At 44.8% G+C, this 21,765-nt stretch overlaps 1 protein-coding gene across 4 annotated transcripts in view; it reads left to right on the forward strand.

Moving 5' to 3' along the window:
* The window catches only part of STK25 (serine/threonine kinase 25), a 31,377-nt gene extending 16,579 nt beyond the window's left edge, over window positions 1–14,798 (forward strand). For all 4 annotated transcript variants that reach the window (XM_048863575.2, XM_048863574.2, XM_048863573.2 and 1 more), the window contains 8 exons: window positions 2,024–2,132; window positions 3,227–3,384; window positions 3,686–3,871; window positions 4,123–4,268; window positions 6,068–6,179; window positions 6,780–6,851; window positions 10,295–10,431; window positions 12,781–14,798. In XM_048863575.2, the coding sequence (XP_048719532.1) occupies window positions 2,024–2,132; window positions 3,227–3,384; window positions 3,686–3,871; window positions 4,123–4,268; window positions 6,068–6,179; window positions 6,780–6,851; window positions 10,295–10,431; window positions 12,781–12,820 (960 nt within the window). In that variant the 3' untranslated portion in view covers window positions 12,821–14,798. The remainder of the gene's footprint in view (window positions 1–2,023; window positions 2,133–3,226; window positions 3,385–3,685; window positions 3,872–4,122; window positions 4,269–6,067; window positions 6,180–6,779; window positions 6,852–10,294; window positions 10,432–12,780) is intronic.
* The last annotated feature ends 6,967 nt before the right edge of the window (window positions 14,799–21,765 follow it).

Raw genomic sequence — 21,765 nt, forward strand, 5'->3', positions numbered from 1 at the left:
AACCCCCCTGCTCCCTGTCTCCTGACAGGCCCCCCAGGACTCCCACTCCCTAACCAACCCTCCCTGTCCCTAGACTGCCCTGTCCCATATCCACACCCCTGCCCCCTGACCGGCCCCCAGGACTCCCACACCTTATCCAACCCCCGCCCCGTTCCCCATCCCCTGACCGCCCCCCCTCCCCAAACCTCCGCCCCATCCAACCGCCCCCTGCTCCCTGTCCCCTGACTGCCTCCCGGGACTCCCTACCCCTTATACAAACCCCACTGCCGCCGTCACCCCTTTACCATGCTGCTCAGAGCAGCAGGAGCTGCCCGGAAGGAACCAGCCGTGCTGCCTGCATGACGAGCTGAGGCTGAGGGGGAGGGGGGACAGTGAGGGATGGGGGACAGTAGGGGAGGGCTAGCCTCCCCGGCCAGGAGCTCAAGGGCCGGGCAGGACGGTCCCACAGGCCGGATGTGGCTGTTGGGCCATAGTTTGCCCCCTTCTGCGCTAAAGAATAGAGATGCAGAACACATGTGGGTCTCAACTTTGCTGTGTGACACCCCTGCACCTCCATTGATCTAATGCATGTATAAGTGGGACAATGGAAGGACTGGGATAACTCATTTTTCTTGCACATGTTGGTAACTCCTTTAGTGTGTCCTAACTAAAATGGGATGATTCAAACACTCCACAGGCAGTCCTCAGTCACACTTAACAGATGTTTGTATACCAGCTGTGATACACAATTGTTTAAATAGAATGAATCTAAACTTTGGGGTGTTCCTGCCCTGCCTATCTGTGAAGAGTGGGTGGGGTGATGGAATTCCAGTGTCAAATCTTGTTCTTCTATATAAAAAGGCATGCCTGACCTATAGCGCCCCTATCTGGGCAAGTGTGGCTCAACCATACTCTGCCTTAGTTTCCTTTCTTGAACTCCTTAAAAACTCCGTACAGGAATTCCATTAATACCCTGGTTTATTATCATAAACTGTGCCAATCAAAATAAAGTTCTCACAGACCCAATATCATCCTTCTCAGCCCTACCTAGGTGGAATCTTGTCCCCTGAAGTCTGCTCTCTGACTGTCTCTTCCAGAGCTTTTCAGGCTTCTCTCCTTACCTGCCTGGGTTGAGAGAGGGCAGTGGATAGCCCTGAAGTATTAAGACTCTACTGCAGCTTCCAGGAGCCTTCTAAGTCTTTGCATCTTCACTCTGTCTTCCCCCTAGCACATCCTGTTTGCCTCTTTATAAAGACCAGTTGCCTTCTCTTAAGCCCAGTTGGGCAGCAGCAATTCAGACAGAGGTGCACTGGACCCTGCTCCCTCTTAAAGGGGACAGTCACACCGTGACACTCACCTTAGCAGAGAATTCTTTGAGTTCTCAGCCTTTCCAGTGCAATAACTGATGCCCTGAGCCTGCAATAAGAACAATGCTGTTGGACCCAACTGACTTCAGGGGGCCATTTGCACAGAGTTCATTGCAGGGTCAGGGCCTCAGTTACTACATTGGAAAGGCTGAGAACTCAGCTAGGGTGGGATTTTGTCATCCTACTTTGTCTCAGAAGCACCTCTCTTGCTGTTGCACCAGCTGAAATGCTGTGCGCTTGCACGCATGCACCCAGAGCCTTGGACAGATTGGATCTTTATATTTCTGTGTGTGTAATGTATTCCCAGCCTAAAGCAGATGAGTGTGGCAAACCTTGATTTTGATTCTTATATTTAATGGTGGGGGTATAAAACACAGAAGTAGACTTCCTGATTGGCATGTCTGCCAGTAGGTGTCTGACACTGCTATGGAGGAGATTTTGTGTTACAAACGGAGGTCAGGAAATGTGGAACCTGCTAGGAATCACTCTAGTGGTGTGTGAATATCTGTCATAAAAGTTGTGTAGGAAATTTCAGATCATCTCCCCTCCCTCCTCCAACTTATTTTTCCCTCTGTCATTCTCTCACCTCTTCACTTCTATTTAATGCCTATGTTCCTTCCTTTTTTCCCTCCAAACACTCTCATTCATTCCTCTCCCCACTTTTCTTCCATGTTTAGCTAAAGCCAGGACCCTTGGAAGAGACCTACATTGCCACTATCCTGCGAGAAATCCTCAAGGGCTTAGATTACCTGCACTCTGAGAGGAAGATTCACAGGGACATCAAAGGTCAGGCTTGGAGAACACAGCCCCTTTGTTCTTGAGTGATGATCCCACCAGCCCTTAGACAAACGTACAGAAGCAAACTGAGGGTACAACCAGAATTGCTTTGTAATCCACTACGTTTACTATCAGTACTTTGTTCCTGAGATCATAAACCTCATATTCTTGCAGATGAGGATGAGTTTCTGCCTATGTCTAGGACTTGGGGTGGGGTGGAGGGTCAGCAGCACCAGTCTGGCACCTGTGATTTGGGTGAGGACATGGAACAAGGGGAGATAGCAGAATTGCTCAACTGCCTGCTGACTGTTGTTGGTTAGAGTTGGAGCTTCTGTTTCTGTATGTAAGACCCTGAGTAGTCTGAGTGCTGATCATTATGGACACGACTTGTGTGTGGCTCTATTGTTGTGGCTGGAAACTTTTTCAGTATGTGTGACTGGAGCTGCCCTACCGAGAGCTCTGAAGCCTGCATGAGAAGAGCACAACTATGCTAGAAACAGAAGGGCTGCTGCCATTATTGCCTCCTGCTTCTCATCTTACAGCATCCAAGTATACTAGATGCCATGCAGTACTGAGACAAAGTTCCTGCCCCCAAAAGCTTAGCTGGACTACTTTCCTTCCATTGCATCATGCTTGAGATCAAACAGTCGTGGGGGCATGGGGCAGGAGGGATATGGTGACCTCAATAAGAGTATCTGACTGGGCAGAGAGGGTGAGAGCATTGAATATTCAAAGAACATAGTGGCTAGTGACTTGGGGCCCAACTTGAGATGGGCCTAATATTCAACCAGTGCTGAGCACTCACCCACTGAAAATCAGGCCCTTTCAGGGTGTTTCAAGATGGGTCTCCAGTGACTCTTCATGAGGCCCTGTGCTGTAGGGCCTCCTTTAGCCTCCAGGAATTCCTTCAAAACTAGTCATGGAGCTGCCAGATAAATGTTCCCCTTCTTCCCCTAAATGCATGAACCTGCTTCGAGTTGCTTGAGATACTGAATCTGGAAATCAAAGCTGGGAGTTCTGTCTCAAAAACCTGAGCCACTAGATTCCTTGTTGGTTACAGGAGTTTCAGGAACCATTTGACTTACTCTTGTTTGTGTGAACAGCTGCCAACGTGCTGCTATCGGAACAAGGGGATGTGAAACTGGCTGACTTTGGTGTGGCTGGACAGCTGACGGACACCCAGATCAAAAGAAATACATTTGTTGGGACTCCCTTCTGGATGGCACCAGAGGTCATCAAACAGTCTGCCTATGACTTTAAGGTGAGTTGGTGGGGTAGATGAAGGGCTCTTACACTTTATTGCTGCATTACTTAGGTAATACTACATGCTTATGTTAACACTAGGATGAACATAAAGATTGGAGCCTTGTCTCAAGAGAGAGGTCTCATCATATGAGGGATTGGGGTCTGTTGGGGAAGCCTGTGACTAAATGCCCCATAGACCTCATGTGAGGCTGGTCCCTTCAGTGAAGTGAATGTTGCATGCACCTTCTGCTAGCCGCCAAGTGCATAGCATAGCACTTCTCGCTCCTCTGACGTCACTCTTCTCACTCCTCTCTCAGGCAGATATCTGGTCCCTTGGAATCACAGCCATTGAACTCGCAAAGGGAGAGCCCCCGAATTCTGACCTGCATCCTATGCGGGTGCTCTTTCTGATCCCCAAAAACAACCCTCCAACACTGGAGGGACATCACAGCAAGCCCTTCAAAGAATTTGTGGAAGCCTGTCTCAACAAGGACCCTAGATTTGTAAGTATAATTTCCTTCCTCTTGCTGCAGATAGAATGGAATGTCTGGGACATAGAACTCCAGAGTCCAAAGGTGCCTAGAAATCCTCAGCAGAAGGACATGTTAGTGCTACAGTCTTGGAGAGAAATTAGCAGCAGGTTGCAAAATGAAAAAGCAGGCATGGCAGAAAGCTTTTGGGTGTTAGTCATGGCTCTTGCAGATCTTGGCTACTGCTATGTTTAGCATACTCTCTGTTTCCTGATTTGCCACAGAGGCCAACTGCTAAAGAGTTGCTAAAGCACAAGTTCATCACACGCTATACCAAGAAAACCTCATTCCTCATGGAGCTGATTGACCGATTCAAGCGCTGGAAGTCAGAGGGCCATGGAGAGGACTCCAGCTCTGGTGATTCTGACATGTGCGTATGCCACCTGCCGTGGTGCTCGCCTCAATACCCTGCTGTGGCCTATCCTCCCAAATCCTATTCACTACCACTTCAGAGCACAGAGACCCAATGAAGTGGGGAAGGGAGAGGGAGGATCCCTGAGCCAGGTTGGTGTGACTGTTCCCCATCTTCTTCGTTGTAGTGAGCATCTGATAGACTTTCAAGCCCTGGTTAGGGGAGCAACATATAGATATGTGAGTATATAGTATTGCAGTTCTCTTTGCATTTGGACCTCCTCATATGCTACTGTGGAGCCTTTGCTCAGTTTTGGATCAATGTAGGTGAGGAGCTAAAAGTATTGGCTGGAGAAAAGAAATGTTTTATGAGCTAAGTACTATAGGGCTTGGATCCAGGTCCCAGAATGTGTAAGGCTAGTAGGTTAACCCACTGTGCCACCTAGCCCATAGAGCACTCCTACTCTTTTACCTTCTTTATCTCTAACAGGCATTCAGCTAAACACATTACCTAACTTCAGAAGAGCCTTCATGGAGGATAGGTCCATCAGTGGTTGATGGGCAGGGATGGTGTCCCTAGCCTCTGTTTGCTAGAAGCTGGGAATGGGTGACAGGGCATGGATCACTTGGTGATTACCTTTTCTGCCCGTTCCCTCTGGGGCACCTGGCATTGGCGACTGTCGGAAGAAAGGATATTGGGTTAGATGGACCTTTGGTCTGACCCAGTATGGCCGTTCTTATGTTCAGAGCATGTAGCTCTGAGACCATATTGCAGTAGCTCAGGGGTGGCCAACCTGTGGCTCCAGAGCCACATTCAGCTCTTCAGAAGTTAATATGCGGCTCCTTGTATAGGTTCCGACTCCAGGGGTGGAGCTACAGGCACCAACTTTCTAATGTGCTGGGGGGTGCTCACTGCTCAACTCCTGACTCCGCTACAGGCCCTGCCCCCACTCCACCCCTTCCCGTCCCCTCCCCTCAGCCTGCAATGCCTTCGCTCCTCCCACTTAGAGCCTCCTGAATGCCACAAAACAGCTGATTGGGAGGTGCAGGCAGGGATGGGGAGGTGCTGATCGGCGGGGCTGCTGGTGGGTGGGAGGTGCTGGGAGCAGGGGGTGGGTGAAGGAGCTGATGGGGGGCTGCTGACGTATTACTGTAGCTCTCTGGCAATGTACGTTGGTAAATTCTGGCTCCTTCTCAGGCTGAGGTTGGCCACCCCTGCAGTAGCTGGATGGTCCTGCTACCTGTAGCTAAACTGATATAAGGAGGTTAAAATGCTTAACAGTGACAAGTGGATTTTTGTTTTTTGGGATGGGCAATTTCAGACCCTTTAAAGGGGCCTGACTCTTCTGAATTGGGTGATTAGAACTTAATGAAAATCAAACCCTATTAGTGCCTCAAATTGGGCATCTAGAATTGCTAGTTACTCCTGAATCTTTACTATAGGTCTCTGACAGACCAGATTTATGTCTTTGGTTCATGCAGGGATCTGGGAACTAGAAGAACTAAAATGGTAGTGAGCCTGGCTCTATGCAATGAGCAGTATGGACCAGAGAGTCTGATAATCTGAAGGTGTTTCAGTTTGGATCAAATCAGATTTTCTAGACTGACTTGAATTAAATTTCCCCAGTGCACCTAGAGTGGCAGCTGTTGTTCTGCCCCCTTGCAAAATGCCCAGAGCCCTGGGGTGAAAGGTAACTATGGCTGGCTGTAGTGCATCATCTGGGAGCATAAGGGCTCAGAAATGGAAGGGTTCATGTCCTCTGTGTGTGTGATGGACATGCAGGCTGTATGTCGAACTCCTTCTCCTTCTGTTTCTAGTGATGGAGACGCAGAAGATGGAGACCAGGGTCCAATCTGGACGTTCCCACCAACTATTCGCCCCAGTTCCCTTAAACTGCACAAAGGAATAGCTCTCCATGGCTCCCAGAAGGTCAGTCTGCTGACCTTGTCATCAAAAAACAGGGTGATCAGGAAATGGGTGGAGCCTAGGAGCAGGGACAGCCACCTTTTCGGTGCACTTGTATGACATTCTTTGTTCTTAATTTTCTAATGTTGCCCCCAGCCTGGCACCTGAGCATGGTGTGGGCAGTATTATAGGGGTGCATATTCCATGCCCCCAGGATGCTGACAATTAAGGCTCATTCTCTGAGGATGGGTTGGGGAGCCCCCCTAAGGATGCCGGTAATGCTGCTGTAACAGCTACTAGAATGTGGAACAGTTTGGTGCTCACAAGTGCCTAGTGCATCACCTCTGCTGACACTGTAGCACCTCTTGTCCTGTCTCTCTCTCTGAGTAAATGGATGCTACTGATGATGGAGACTCCCCAGTAGGAGTCAGCACTAGCCTTTCTAGCCAACCAGTCTCATTCCTCCAGTTGTAAAGGAGAATAGCTAATGTTGATCTCTGGGAGGAGATGTGTTTCAGACACAAAGGAAATGGCAGATTGAAGCACCTTTGTGGGCTGGGATGCACCCTTCCATGGGTATGTCTGCTGCATGTATTCATCATCTCTCCGTGTTTTGCTTTCCAGTCTGCTGAGCCCATCAAGCGGCAGCCCCGATCACAGTGTCTCTCCACGCTTGTCCACCCAGTCTTTGGGGAGGTGAGAAGGCCGTTTTCTTTGTTTGCGATGCCTGCAGGTAAAGGGGAAGCAGCTGGGTAGTTGTTCGGGAAACATGTAAATGGGAGGGATCCTTGAGGGTGAAGAAGAGCAGGGCGCCTGGCGGGGCCAGGGGGTAGTGAAACATCTCTTAGTTCAGAAAAGCCAACTCTGTATGTACTGCTTAAAAGAGCTGTCCCTAATATACCTGTCCTGCCTAAACCTACCCTGGGCAGGAGTACAGTGCTGCCTACAGTTTCTTGCCCTTCTTTTTTCAGCTCTTCCCTCTTCTACGTGAGCCTCATGAGCCCAGGTTACGGAATGTCTGTCCTTCTCTGCATCATCCTCTCTGATTGCCTGGTAGCCTGGCCTTCCTCAAGTCCCTCTCCCAATACAGATTCCCTCACATGCCTAGTGCTAGGAGAATGCCTGATTTCAGCAGTCCCCTCACCTGTGTGAGGTTAAGACATGTCCTGCTTGGGCAGAGCAGGAATCAGGGTTTGCCAACACTGGGCAACTTTATTTATTTGTTACTCTGTTTAAATCCCCTGCCTAATGCCATCTGCACCCACTTTGTCTTCCCCTGTTACATGCTGCTGCCCACAGCAGGTCACCAAAACTGCATTTTTCCAGTGAGAGAAGTTAGATCTAGAACTGGCCTTCTGTGAGTTCTAGACCTTCCTTCCATCTGTCCCACATTTTATCCTGGTTCTTTAGTAGCTGGGCCTGGCTGTGATTCGCAGAGGAATTGCTAAGGAATTAGCCATATGCAAGCGATGGAGTGGGGGGAGGTGCAGAGAACCTGAAGTAACTATAAAACATAAACTTGTCCTAATTGCTGCAATGTTGGTGCCTTTTAGAGCTTCTATTATGTGATTAACAGTATGCACGTAACTGGTGGGGGACAGGAGAGTCAAGGTCCTGTCTACATATCTCCTGTGCTTCTGTGGCCCTCATAATATCTTAGCACTGTGAAATCCCAGTGAGAGTCACACCCCTCAGCAAGTGCTTTCAGATTCAGGTGTCCGAAGGCAGGCATCTGAGAGAAAGTAACCTGATTTTCAGAGGTGCTGAGCACCAGCAATTCCCACTGGCTTCTGTAGGAGTGGATTCTTCAGGCACCCACACTTGAAAATAATATCCCCAAAGCCTCTAGGCCAGTGTCAAGTAGACTTGCCTCAAAAAGAAACCTGCCTGTCACAGCTTCCATCCCTATGTGACTGGGATAAAGCCTCAGGCCGGGGGCACTGGTAAGTGTGTGTGAATAGATTGTGCACATTTTCAAAACTAGTTTTATTTTTTACCCTGGTGGAAAAGCCCTCTAGAACCTAACAGGGATGAGCCAGTGTGATTCTGCAGACCTATAAAATTTAATGACCTACAGCCTTTCGAGGGTTTTTTTTAACTAGCTTATAGGAAGTTCGCTATTAAATTTCATAGGTTTGCAGAATCACATTGGCTTCAACCCTGTTAAGTTCCAGAAGGCTTTTCCATTTGGCTTGCATTTTATAGGGTAACTTTTAGAACACACTTACAAAATGCACAAAATATTTAAAGCACTTTCCCTTCCTTACCTTGAAAAACCAAACCAGCTCCCATCACAGACCACTGAACAAAGTGGGTGATGTAATATCTTTATTGGACCAACTTCTGTTGGTGAAAGAAACAAGCTTTTGAGCTACACAGAGCTCTATATAGGTCTGACTGAACAGTTGGTCATTAGATGTTAGTGGCTTGTGGGTTTCTACCACTTGAGCTTAGCAAAGGAAAGGCCTCATATCCCACTGTCCTTCCCCTGAGACTCTGCACTTGAGTTCTTTCATCAAGTGGAGGTGAAAGTAGATCCTTAAGTGAGATTGTGAATGACTTTTCAGTCCAGCAGTTCTCAGTGCTGCTTGTCTGTCGTTCCCCAACCTTGGTTGCTGCACATAAATAAATAGTGAAGTATGTGGGTGGCTGTGACAGCTGAGGCTTTTTTTTGTGTGTGAAATGGCAGTTCACGCATTGAGGGAAGGCAGATGTGTATCTTGTTAAATGAAGTTGGTTTTCCTCCAGCAGGGGGACTGTGAGTATAGGGATGGTCCCAGCCTCAGATTAGCATTAAGATTTGCCTTGTCCTGGTTTCTGTCTTTGTGAGAGGGAACGTGAACTCAAAGAATTAGGTTGCTCCTACGATTACATGCAAGGAACTATGAGGACAAGTTAAAGCCACTTAATCAGCATAGTCGAGATGAAGGTAAAGAAGGTTTTTAACTGACCTAGATGGTGGTTAGTTGGCATAGATATTGCAGTGTCAAGAGGAGCTTCTTCTTTCAGCTTTGCTTTTTGTTTAGTGGAATATACTATAGGAAAGGCACAGAGTTCAAGCTGATTGTGCAGGGTACTCTTGCAGGCTGGACTTGGAGAAAGTTACCCAAATGAGGGGGGAAAGAGGCTATAGCAGACAAGCTGTTCATGGCCTGGAAAATTTGTTATGTCATAAGCAGCGAATAGGTTGTCCAGTTCTGTCTTGATATAGCAATGGTGCTTGGCTTAGAGTTTCCTAATGCTGAATGTTCTGCTCTTTGTGTACTTTAAATAAATGACTGCACCATGCAACTTGCATGAGCTCATGAAAGATAGAAAAAAGAGTTCTCATGTAAGATAAAATTCCCCCCTAAGCAGAGGCTAGGACAAGGCCTGTGCTCCACTCTTGAGCATTTAAATGGCACACGGGCCTTATGTCAATGTTCTGCATGGGGGAATCTCTCTCTTTCGGGATTATGTTAGATTGAGGGACCGGCTAGCACAAGGTCTGAGACTTGTCAGCAATCCACCTTCCAACTAGGTAATTAGTTCAAAACAAACCCAGGTTGTTATGGGGAGTGTTCTGTTGTGTCAATCCAGTATCTGTTCTTCACAAAATCCATCACCACACTTGGCACCGCTCTAAGTAGCCTCTGTAGAGATCAGTGAGTGAGTGAGCATGGACGATGAACTAAAGGTTCATCTGCTCTAAAGGTAGCCACACTGAGGCAGGTTGGCAGTGTGATGTAGAGAAGCTTGCATTGCTGTGTGGTTCCTGGTCTTTGGACCTCAGGGCTGTCAGTCCAGTGCAGTATCCAGCACACTTACTTTGTGTGGGGGAAAACTTGGCAAGGTGTTTTGCTTTGTTAAAGGCTTGGCTGTGACTGTCTCGCTATGTGAGGTGGGAAGCTAAGTAGCACGTGGAGGAATATGTTCAGAAAGTGTGTGAAAACTCGCTCTGCTTGGTCTGCCCTTATTCCTATGCAGAGAGGAGAAAACCCTGAGGTGCAAGGCTTGTAGGAACCTACATGTTAGTTGCCTGGGTCCCCCAACAAAACCACACTGAAAAGGAAGACTCCTTAATATTCATTCTAAGATGATCTGCTTGGTGAATGCTTTCAGATGTCACAGGCTGTTAACACAGTGTTTCTGGCTTGCAGCTCAAAGACAAGCACAAGCAGACTGGAGGGAATGTGGGAGCTATGGAGGAGCTGGAGAATGCCTTTAGCTTGGCTGAGGAATCCTGCCCAGGCATCTCTGACAAACTGATAGCACACATGGTGGAGCGCGTACAAAGGTAAAAAAAAACTCTGACATGTGGGAAGGGGATTAGGGGCATGCATTGAAAATTCAGTGGCTTGGATGTGTTATGGTAACATCACAGGACAGGTATGGATTTGTCATTCAGTAGCCCAAACATCCAAGAAGCATGTGTGTTGACTGAAGCAAACCTTGAGGTGTCTAAGACACTACTTTGACTCATTCTCCATTATGATGTGTGGTAATGCTGAACATAGCTGTGTAGAGCATATGACTGGTGTCCTGAGCATCAAGTGATACTGCCACTAGCCACTTTCAGCTCTGATGCATGATGTGTCATGGGTTGTTACTAGCCCAGCTAGTGCGACTGTGTACCATATCATTCATTTATACTTCAGAGCATTCACCACATCCTCTCAAAATTGGTTTTCAAGAACTGTTGGAGCTCAAACACATGTGAGCCATGAAAGCTAACTGCAGCTTGCTTGGACTAACCAGTGGAGCTATGGATGCAGTGTGGTTGTAGTCATGTTGGTCTGAAGAGATTAGAGTTGAACTATGTCAGTTTCAGAGGAATGAAGGGAAGGGGATGCACCTTGTCTTGGATTTACATACACCATGGCAGCTGAAGGGGAATAAGACAAAAGTAACAAACAGTGGAAATGGAAAATCTTCTGTATGTATTTGGATGTTCTGTTGTATTTGCAAGGATTTAAAACTGCATGTAGTATTTCATCTGTATTGCTGAGTATTTTTATCCTTTGATCTGCTTATACACAAAGAAATGTTTAATAACGCATCATTTCTTAAAACTCTGCTAGATTTTAAGCAGAACTCCTTAAGCAGATGAGGTGTAACTTCTTCATGTCATTTTGAAGCTATGATACTTTGGAGGCTCTGCTGTTGGCAAAAAACTGAGTGCTGATTTTGCTTCCATTAATATTCTGAGCCAAGAAACTAACCCCCTGCATCCTCCCAAATATGGACCCAACATATGCTTGGTTTCTTTGACTCTTTAGGTAAAGAATAACTATGGGGTTGTCTTCCTTCTTTTGATAGTCCTATAAACCTTTGAATGTATTCTTTGAAAAGTAAGCCTAGACAAAGTTTTTCTCCCTCCTGTTAGGGTGTAGATGCCATGCTGTCCCCCCCACCCCAGGCTTGTTAGTTTTGTTTACCTCATATATAAATGTACTATCATTGCATCTGTCAGGCTGATCAGACAATTGAACACCCATTCCTTTGTCTAGGGCAAACTGGGCTTATGCATTGCTTGCAAAACACATTTGAAGAACATAATTCTAGCACATATTTATAACTTTGTACACAAATCTAGTGAGTATGTCAGGCCTGACAGGAGTTGCTGACAGAATAATGAACCACCAGAGTGCCTGTGTGTCTCAACAGAAATGTAAAAGGAACTAAATAACAAGAATAGTTTTAAATATGACATGTTGCCTTTTTTGCTTTTGCCATTTCCTTTAATATATAGACATGGTTATTTTCTGTGTTTTTTATTTGGGGATCTTAATATCAGTTTTTGAGGGCTGAGAAAGTAAAAGCTTAAGCTGTCGCTCGTGATCACACTGCTAGTTCCCTGTTTTTGCTGGCAGACTGAAATTGAAACTCAATAATTCTAATTTAGAGAGAGAGAACCCTTGATGTCCTTTGCTGCTAAATCCTTTAAAGTTTATAAGTAAAGGTGAAGCAAAAAAGTTGAAGTATAGGGTTTCAGGTTCTTAAAACCTATTATTATATTGGGCAGTATTGATAACTAACCTGACCTGCATAACACAAGCCATAGAATTTCACCCAGTGATGCCTGTAGCAAGCCCATTATACACCTGAGTCAGAGAATATCTTTTACAAAGCCACAATTTTTTCAGTCTATCTTAACTGCCAGACAAGCCAATGGGCTGCAGTACTACTATCTAGGATGAAGTCAAAGGCATTCTTTCTAGCAGCTGCCTAGGTGTGGTGGGATTGGGCTGTATATGAATCCAGAAATGTCATCACCTTTGAATACTGATTAATTTTCTAGAGTTCCTTCCTGGAGCTAAGTTGACACTCCCATCCCACTTAAGCATTACCCTTGCAGTTGGGTAATGTTCTGAGTTGCTTGCTTACTCAAACCACATGGCAGAAAATGCCCTCCTGTACTGTTATCTAATCATCACCTTTTTCAAGGGCTTTGCTTTTATTTTTTGCCTAGCTAGACAACTGCCATTGCTTTGCTAGTCTATCAAATGAAACTCAGGAGTATGCAGTGTGTCTCGTCCATCATAGTCTCTGGTGGGTGTGGGGGGTTGTAACCTCTTAATGTGTCATTCAAATGGGTGAGTGCAGCCAATATCACCTATCTGTCCTTTTCCTGCCTTCTCCCCAGGTTTTCACATAGCCGGAACCACCTGACTTCAGCCCGCTGACCAGTACAGTCATTGCTGTTCTTTAATGGGGAGGGAGGATTTTCCCAACATCATAAGAACTACATCTCTAATCCAGACCACCGTCATCTGCTGTTGGATGTAACATTGTGACTCCAGGACATTTCAGAGCCTTCATCTATACATGTTTCCATGACAACCAAGGGTGGGGGTCACAATGCAAGTACAATTTAGACATTTTGCAGAGCCCAAGGAGGGGTGGTCTAATTGTTTTTACACTGTTCTTAATGGAGTTTTTAATTGTTCTCTCTGTGGATGTATCCTTTTTATTTGATTCTGAGCTTGTTAAAAGGTAAAATCCTGGCTGGTGGAGCAAGAGGGAAGTTCTCCTGTACTCATATGTTTCAAAAGGGAAGTATGTTGGGTTCAGCCTTCTCCTCTCCCCCAAGGAAGTGTAGGTAAATGGTAATCCACAAGGAGTGCAGATGGCTCCAGGCTTTCCATACACTACAGCATTCTAGTGGAGTCAGAGCAGCACTCTAGCCCCACAAGGATTTTTTTCAACTCCTTCAGACACTAGTGGAACAAAGGCTTTAACTAGTAGCAGTGAAAGTAAGTTTGCTGCTGTCCCTCTACTTTTCATTCAAGAGCAGCTGCGTTGTTTTGTCACTTTCACAGGATGGGTTTGCTGACTGCTCTGCCAGCGGTTCTGGGGATATCACTCTTTAACTTGCTTTACTTAAGCTACACCAGAGCAAAGTTTGCCTCACTTCCATAGAGCAGAAGGGACAAGGCAGCTGCATTTGGTTTAAAACTCTCTCAAATGGGGGTTAGGAGTTGCTTATGCTCCCTTCAGAGTCTCCTGCTGCTTCTCACGTGGCCAGCAGACATACCAGGTACGTTGGCTTGTGGCAGACTAAGCGCCATGACTCTCCTAAGGTGAGACAGACTAAACACTAAGATTAAAGTACATTAGAAGAGGGACCTTTGTCATGCAAAGATGTTTAAAAGGTTAGTCTGAAATTCTTTACAATGATTCTCAATTGAAGAAAATTCAGCTTTTACTTTACCTATTAAATGGCTGGTATCATTGCTCCTCGGTGGCTATATCCCAAATGCTGTGATTGGGATACTAAAGTCAATTTCTCCCCCTCTTTACTCTCATGAACCATTTCTTAAAACTCTGCTCTAAATGACTTGAAGCCAACAGTCTCAGCCAGAAGTACAGTCCAGATAATAAGCTGCATCTCTCATTGCTTTGAAATGTTGATAGATACTTTGGTCATTCAGGGTATTCCCATGGAGCAACTTCAACTAGTTTTGCTTTCTTGACAATGCTAGTTTAGCCAGGAATTTCAGTTCTCCATTTTATTTCATAGATTTGTATACAAGATACTCCAAGGATCTGGAAGGAAACCAGGCTTGTAAAGAGACAGGGTTGAAATTTTGAAAGCTGGGTACCTAAAGCTAAGCAGCTAAATCTATATTCACATAAGTGATGTGACTTCAGGTAGCTCCTACAGCTCCCCTAGAAGCCAGTAGGAGCTGCAGATGCTCAGCACCTCTAAAAAATTAGACCACTTAACAGGTAAATGTGGATTATGCTTCCTACCTGCTCCTCTGATGTATAAATACAGGCTCAATGTGTTAATGCTGCTTGTCTTGTAGAAAATAGCTGCTGTTGTCATCTCTTGCATAGAGCTCAGTTGTGGAGCAGAGTTTTTGTGTACAGAGGTAGCCATGGAGCCTGTATTTATGCACAATGACAAGTAAAGGGAACCCTCAACAAAGAGAGAGTCTCCTGCTGCTTTTAACTTTATGCTGTTCATGATGGTAGCATACTGTGTTAATAAGGTACCTTGTATTATTCTTCACATGCACTGCAGTGTCATGAGTAAAGATGATTTTTAAGGAAACAATCCCCATAAATTCCTGCAATATTCAAAGCAACAGTGGTCTTAGTTTTTAAGAGAGCATTGAAAGGGATCTGCCACTTTCAATAAAGTAACAAATTAAAGTAGTGGTTATTGTAGCTTTCAATTACACAGAATGCAAAGCCTTGAAAGCTTCAGAAAACATCACAGACCTTTCATAAACCAAATGGACTTCTGCTGATGTATGAGTGTACCCTCCCTGCCCTCAGCACTGCTGAGCCAGAGCGGAGTTGAAAATTACAGGTCAAGCTCTCTCACGTGCCACCTTTTTAGGGAAGGAAATACTTGCTCTATTCCCTTGAAGTTGCTTCAGTGGTCTTTACATTGCAGGAATGTTGGCTCACAGCTGCAATGTAACATAAGATGACTTCAGCAGTGAAAAATGATGGTTTATGAGGGTGACTGTGTGGCAGAGAAAGCTGCCTGACCCTGATGTCTACCCTGCTTCTAAAGCAGCTGCCAGCTTAAGATCTTTCCCCATTCCTGCTCTAAAGATGCAACTCTTCTACCCAAACCCAGGAATGGCAATTCTGCATAAAAATGTAGTGGAAGAACATTTACTCTGTTCTCCTGTAGCGCACCACCGCCAAGAGAATCTGCTGCACAAGCAGAATATAGCTGTACGGGGAGGAGGGATAGCATAAAACAGCTACAGCGAACCAGAAGGAAATGAGACAAAACAACAACTGATGCTAGAGCATCAAGGAGGCTATTCATCTGCTAGCCTATGCACTTTGGTGGGGTGGCCTGTCACCCAACAGGAAATTGGGAATCCCTGTAGTTGAGTGACTTGGGGGAAAAATACAGTCCTGGGATGAGAGATCAGGCCTCTGATGTAAAATGAAAGTTCTGTTGGATCTGGGGCACCTCAAGTATCCTTGCTTGGGGAGAAATATAATACAATGAAAGCTTTTTGCCATAGCTCTTTATACAGCAAAACAACAGTGCTAAGAACAAAAAGAAAAGGAGTACTTGTGGCACCTCAGAGACCAACCAATTTATTTGAGCATAAGCTTTCATGAGCTACAGCTCACTTACTCACTGTAGTGCTCCAAAGAAACACTGAGCTGCTTGGAAGCATTCACTACAGTTTCTGCTGAATGTTTTCGGAGCTGCAGTTTTTAGGCTTAAGCCCCATATTGTAAACTACTATAGGATAGCTCTGCCTACACGGTTTTACTTAAGGGAGAAATGGTTGAGAGAGAACTATTTGCTCAAAGTCACACTCATGGTCATAGTTTCTGGCAAGTCAAAAATATCCATACTGGAACATGCAAACAATTATAGCTGGTTGGGATCAGGCTCCACACTGCTGCTGTGGTAGTGGATTAAGCGCTAAGTATTTCCTAATCTAGTCACAGTTTACTGAATTCTGAGCAAGAGAAAAGCAGAATCTGGTTCTCAGCTAGGGGACAGTGATTGGGTCAGTCCAACAACCAGTTTAAAAAACAGATGCAAAACCTTTTATTTAACTGGAAATAAAATAGGACAGCATGTTTAGTCCAATAACATCAACACCTTTGAATACTGTTACATTGTCTAGCATACTGGCTAGAGGAGAGGCTCGGTATGGGAGGTGACAATGAGATGAAGGTAGTTTCTGTGAAATAGGGTAGCCACTCTTTCTAAACTAGGCTTACAGCCAGCTAAAGTAGGAGGGTTGAAAGTGCACTCTCTCTCTCTGACACTTCCTCTACCTTGGATCCTGTTTGAAATCTTAGATGTTCACAGCTAAATGATGGGGTGTTTTCGCCTCACACAGCTGCATGTGGCACACTGAGAGTAGTTGTCCCCTTGGAGCTGAAGGTGGGGTGGCGCTGCACAAACAAACACATGCCTACAAGGTGGGCACCTGGTAATCCAGCATGTGCTGAAAAAACTTCAGCAGACATGCTGCTGCACTGGTCTGACCAACATGAAACAAACAGGAGACACACATGAAATTATCCAGAATGCTAGGAGGTGAAGAACATTTAAATCAGCTAAGGAAATTAACATCCTGCAAAATGAGGCTACAGAAGTAGGTATTCTTTCAAAGGGCAGCTAAAGAAATAGTTTCATTCTAACGCACAAGCAAATACAATAGGGACTAACAAATCAGGACTGAGTGTGTCGTGGTTTTCTGAACTGAAGCAGTTATACTATTCAGTTTTGAAGCGTTTATAGTGGAACAAGAGGACATTTGTGTTAAGCAGTCACTCAATCCAGTAAATGTTAGTAACATGTTTAAGAAGCTACAGGATTATAGCTCATGCTAATACCAGCTTGGATGTTTGCCAATAGATGAGAGCCAGACAGCATCCTGGTAGATAAGTACTTACTCCTTGAAGAAATCTTCCAGTGTACTCCTGTTCTCACTCTCACCATTACAGAGGGACTGCCCCTGCTCTGTGTAGAAGTATATAGAACACATTCTTTTCCTCACTCTCTTTCGAACTCTTCTGATGGGCTGTCACTGTTCTTCCATTGGCTTTTATGCCTGTTGCCTTCCTTTGCATAGCCTCCTTCTTATCAAGCAATCTGGGACAAAATTTCACCTCTGAAAGTTACAAAGGGCTGTGCCTGTCTACCTTCCCCCCGCCGTGTTTTGCTCTCATTAATGTAAGTTCTGTTTTGCAGTCCACATGCCTGGCCTTTAATTGCATACACACCGTTTATGATCTGTGCTTCCTCCAAGGAACAAATTCTGCTATCATTTTTTCCTTATTCACTTTAATGGCTTCTGCATTTTTCTTCCAGTGATGGGAGAACATTTCATCCACTTTCTGATCGCTTGGTACCAGGGTGGTGCTCCATGAGATCAGCAAGCCTCCAGTTCTAGGGAAGGCTGTGCCTCTCCAGCAGCCGAGACTAGAGCCTTTGCAGACTGCATGTGTGCAGGGCAGAAGTCAGCAAATATCAACTCTCACAACCCTCCTGCCATAGATAAGGCTAGTCCAATGATTAGGCAGCTACCCTGGAAATCAGGAAGCAGATTCAACTCACTGCCCTGCCAGACTCCGTGTGTGACCTTGGCCGAGTCACTTAACCTCTCTGGCTCTCAGTTCCTTGTGTGTAAAATGGGCACAAGAGCACTGCTCTGCCAAACACGAGTGCTCTGAGGGTAAATACATTAGAGACTGTGAGACACTGAGATACTGTGGTAATGGGGACCATATAAGTAGCCAAGATCGATAAAGAATCCTTTAGGGTGTCATTTTTCTATGTAGAAAATTCATCAGACTTCCCCATTAGGTATTTAATTGATAACTTTTCCAGAGCTGGTGAAAGCTACTACCTACTGTTGAACTTAAGCGCTGTGCCCCACAATATGGGAGATATAAAAGCAAACGTGTGTCAAATCTCCCTGAAAGGAGAACTGTACATGAAAACCCAGGAGGTTACACGAACTAATAACCCACATGTTGCTCTCATCTGGTTGGCTGGTCTGGCCTGCAATGGTTACTTTGATCTCCATTAAAAGCAGGCTTCCCACCTCACGACCTGAATCCCACCAGCAATGACTTTTTCCCCTTTATAATGAACTAGAACCGTAACTTTTACACAACAGGCTCTTGGCATAGAAACTCACATCCTTGTAGAACCCCTGTACTCTCCAAAATACTAGCGTAGCTGTTGCCACCCACATCCCAGTCCCTGAGAGATCACATTTTTTGTAACTGACAACCAGGATGGGGTGGAAAGTGGCTGATTCCAAATATTTTTTTAGGGCTGTCAAGCGATTAAAAAATTAATCGCTCTGTTAAAACCATTTTCAAATATATTGATTTCAATTACAACACAGAATTCAAAGTGTACAGTGCTCAGTTTATATTTATTTTTATTTTTATTACAAATATTTCCATTGTTAAAAACAAAATAGTATTTTTCAATTCTCCTAATACAAGTACTGTAGTGCACTCTCTCTGTCATGAAAGTTGAACTTACAAATGTAGAATTATGTACAAAAAAATAACTGCATTAAAAAAATAAAACAATGTAAAACTTTAGAGCCTACAAGTCCACTCAGTCCTACTTCTTGTTCAGTCAATCGCTCAGACTAACAAGTCTGTTTAGATTTGAAGGAGATAATGTTGCCCGCTTCTTGTTTACAGTGTCACCTGAAAGTGAGAACAGGTGTTTGCATGGCACTGTTGTAGCCAGCGTCACAAGATATTTACGTGCCAGATATGGTAAAGATTCACATGTCTCTTCATGCCCACCACTCCAGAGGTCGTGCGTTCATGCTGATGACAGGTTCTGCTCGATAATGATCTAAAGCAGCACGCACTGACGCATGTTCATTTTCATCATCTGAGTCAGATGCCACCAGCAGATGGCTGATTTTCTTTTTTGGTGGTTCAGGTTCTGTAGTTTCCACATCGGACTGATGCTCTTTTAAGACTTCTGAAAACATGCTCCACACCTCGTCCCTCTCAGATTTTGGAAGGCACTTGGGTCGAGTGCTGAAGCTACTTTTAGAAATCTCACATTGGTACCTTCTTGCGTTTTGTCAAATGGGCAGTTAACGTGTTCTTAAAATGAGTAACGTGCTGGGTCATCATCCGAGACTGCCACAACACGAAATATATGATAGAATGTAGGTAAAACAGAGTAGTAGACATACAATTCTCCCCCAAAGAGTGCAGTCTTTAATGCATTATTTTTTTAACGAGCATCATCAGCATGAAAGCATGTCCTCTGGTATGGTGGCCAAAGCATGAAGCAGCAGATGAATGTTTAGCATACCTGGCACATAAATACCTAGCAATGACGGCTAAAACAGTACCATGCAAACACCTGTTCTCATTTTCAGGTGACATTGTAAATAAGAAGTAAGCAGCAGCATCTCCCGTAAATGTAAACAAACTTGTTTATCTTCATGATTGGATGAAGAAGAAGTAGGACTAAGTGGACATGTAGGCTCAAAATTTTACATTGTTTGGAGTGCAGTAATGTAACTCCCCCCAAAAAATCTACATTTGTAAGTTGCACTTTCACCATAAAGAGATTGCACTACAGTACTTGTATGAGGTGAATTGAAAAATGCTATTTCTTTTATCATTTTTACAATGCAAATATCAAAATAACAATATAAAGTAAGCACTATACACTTTGTATTCTGTGTTGTAAATTGAAATAAAATATTTGAAAACATAGAAAAACATCTAAAATATTTAATAAATTTCAATTGGTATTCTGTTGTTTAACACTGTGATTAAAACTGTGATTAATCGCAATTAAGTTTTTAATCACGATTAATTTTTTTTGAGTTAAATCGCATGAGTTAACTGATTAATCGACAGTCCTAGTTTTTTTCAAGAGCTTTTTCAAACAGTATCAGGTGAAATCAGGTGAAAATCAATAATGCAATACTTGTCAATGCACATAACTTACTCTTCCAACCCTAATATTCTATGATTCTTCAGGGCTTTCCTCTTTTAATATACAAGGTAGATGGTAGTGCACTGGGTTGCTTAAGGCTAGAAAACTTTGAAGAGACTAAATCAGATATGGGCAACTTTCAGGTAGTAGAGGGCTAAAGAATCCTCTAACACACTTTTGTGGGCCAGGCGGTGTGATGCGGGGGTGGGACGCACCAGGGTGAACTAGAGAGCAAGCCCATCCTGTACTCATTCTGCAGCAGCAGCTCCTGTCTGCTGAGAACTGGACCCAACCCCCTGCTCTGATCTGTTGGCTTTCACCACAGCATCATGTGACAAATGTGTCTGTGCACACTCAGGGCCTTCGCCCCAGGATGTGCCACCCCTTCCTCTTCCTGGCTCTGGTGCTGCCAGATCACCTACCCCAAGCTGGGCCTTGGTGGGCCAAATAAAATGATCCACTGGGTCTAGTATGGCCTCTCGGCCACAGTTGCCAATCTTTGTACTAAATCAATGAGGCACTAAAAGGCCCAGTCAGCATGTATGCAATATATGATGTCACTGAGTCTTTTTGCTTGCAGAGTGGCAAACTCTGGTTCTTGAGAAAGCAAATCACTGCCAGTCATTGTACAGAGGTGTTGTGCAAGCTCTTTCTATACAGCTCTGCCAATGTAACATAATCCTCCCTGCTATTCCAGGTCTCTGTCTCTTCAGAGCAGGTGATCAGTAATACCAGATGATGTGAGAAAATGTCCACTTGGGGCAAGGCTGAGAAAGGCATCTAACTTACCAGTAACAGGGTTTTCAGACACATTGCCTCTGCACATCTACAGAAGTTGCATGCCACACTCACAAGCCATGGAATCATTTAAAGAAGTAAAAGCAATAGCAGATAATCAGGGCTATACAAAAAACAATTTTCAGAGTAACAGCCGTGTTAGTCTGTATTCGCAAAAAGAAAAGGAGTACTTGTGGCACCTTAGAGACTAACCAATTTATTTGAGCATGGTTTAAACCATTGCTGTAAAAGGCCCTTTGCTCCTAACAGTCTCTTTGCTCCTCTCTGTCTTAAAGTCTAAGCAAAAGCCTATAGAGGAGAGTCAGTGTGGACATACTCAGAAAACTCCAATTACTGATAGGTAATCCTCTTTTCTCCTTCATGAAAATTGCTCTGCAGATCCCCACTGCAGGAGATTAACAAGCAGTTGAAATCCCAAGGAGGAAGGCTGGGGACTTCTCATCTAAAAGAGAAGCTCCACTCTAAACTGGTTTCACTCATTCCTTTCAAACAGACCCTGGATGTTCATACCGTGCATTACTGTTCTTGGGAAGAAGAGGCGAGCAGAGCATCATCCAGGAAAACAGATGAAGACATGAGAAGCTCAACCACCTGTTACGGAGTCCAAAGCCTCTTCCCTTAAGCTGCAGAGCTAAGGAAAAAGAGGGTTTAATCAGCTCTGAAGAGGAGAAAAATCACACATGTAATTCTTCGAAGATGCCATCACACAGGCTTCCTACTCTGGGATCCACGGAGATCACTGCAAAGCTCATGAATAATGTATTTCGCCTAGAACAGATGACTGTCCCACCAGTGACTCTTTCTAAAGGACCTAACTACCCAGCTTGCATGCAGATGTCACATACCTTCCCAAGATAGGAAAGCTTTAGAGTGAACACAGGCACACTGATA

This window comes from Caretta caretta, chromosome 9 (assembly GCF_965140235.1).
Source record: "Caretta caretta isolate rCarCar2 chromosome 9, rCarCar1.hap1, whole genome shotgun sequence".
NCBI lineage: Eukaryota > Metazoa > Chordata > Testudines > Cheloniidae > Caretta > Caretta caretta.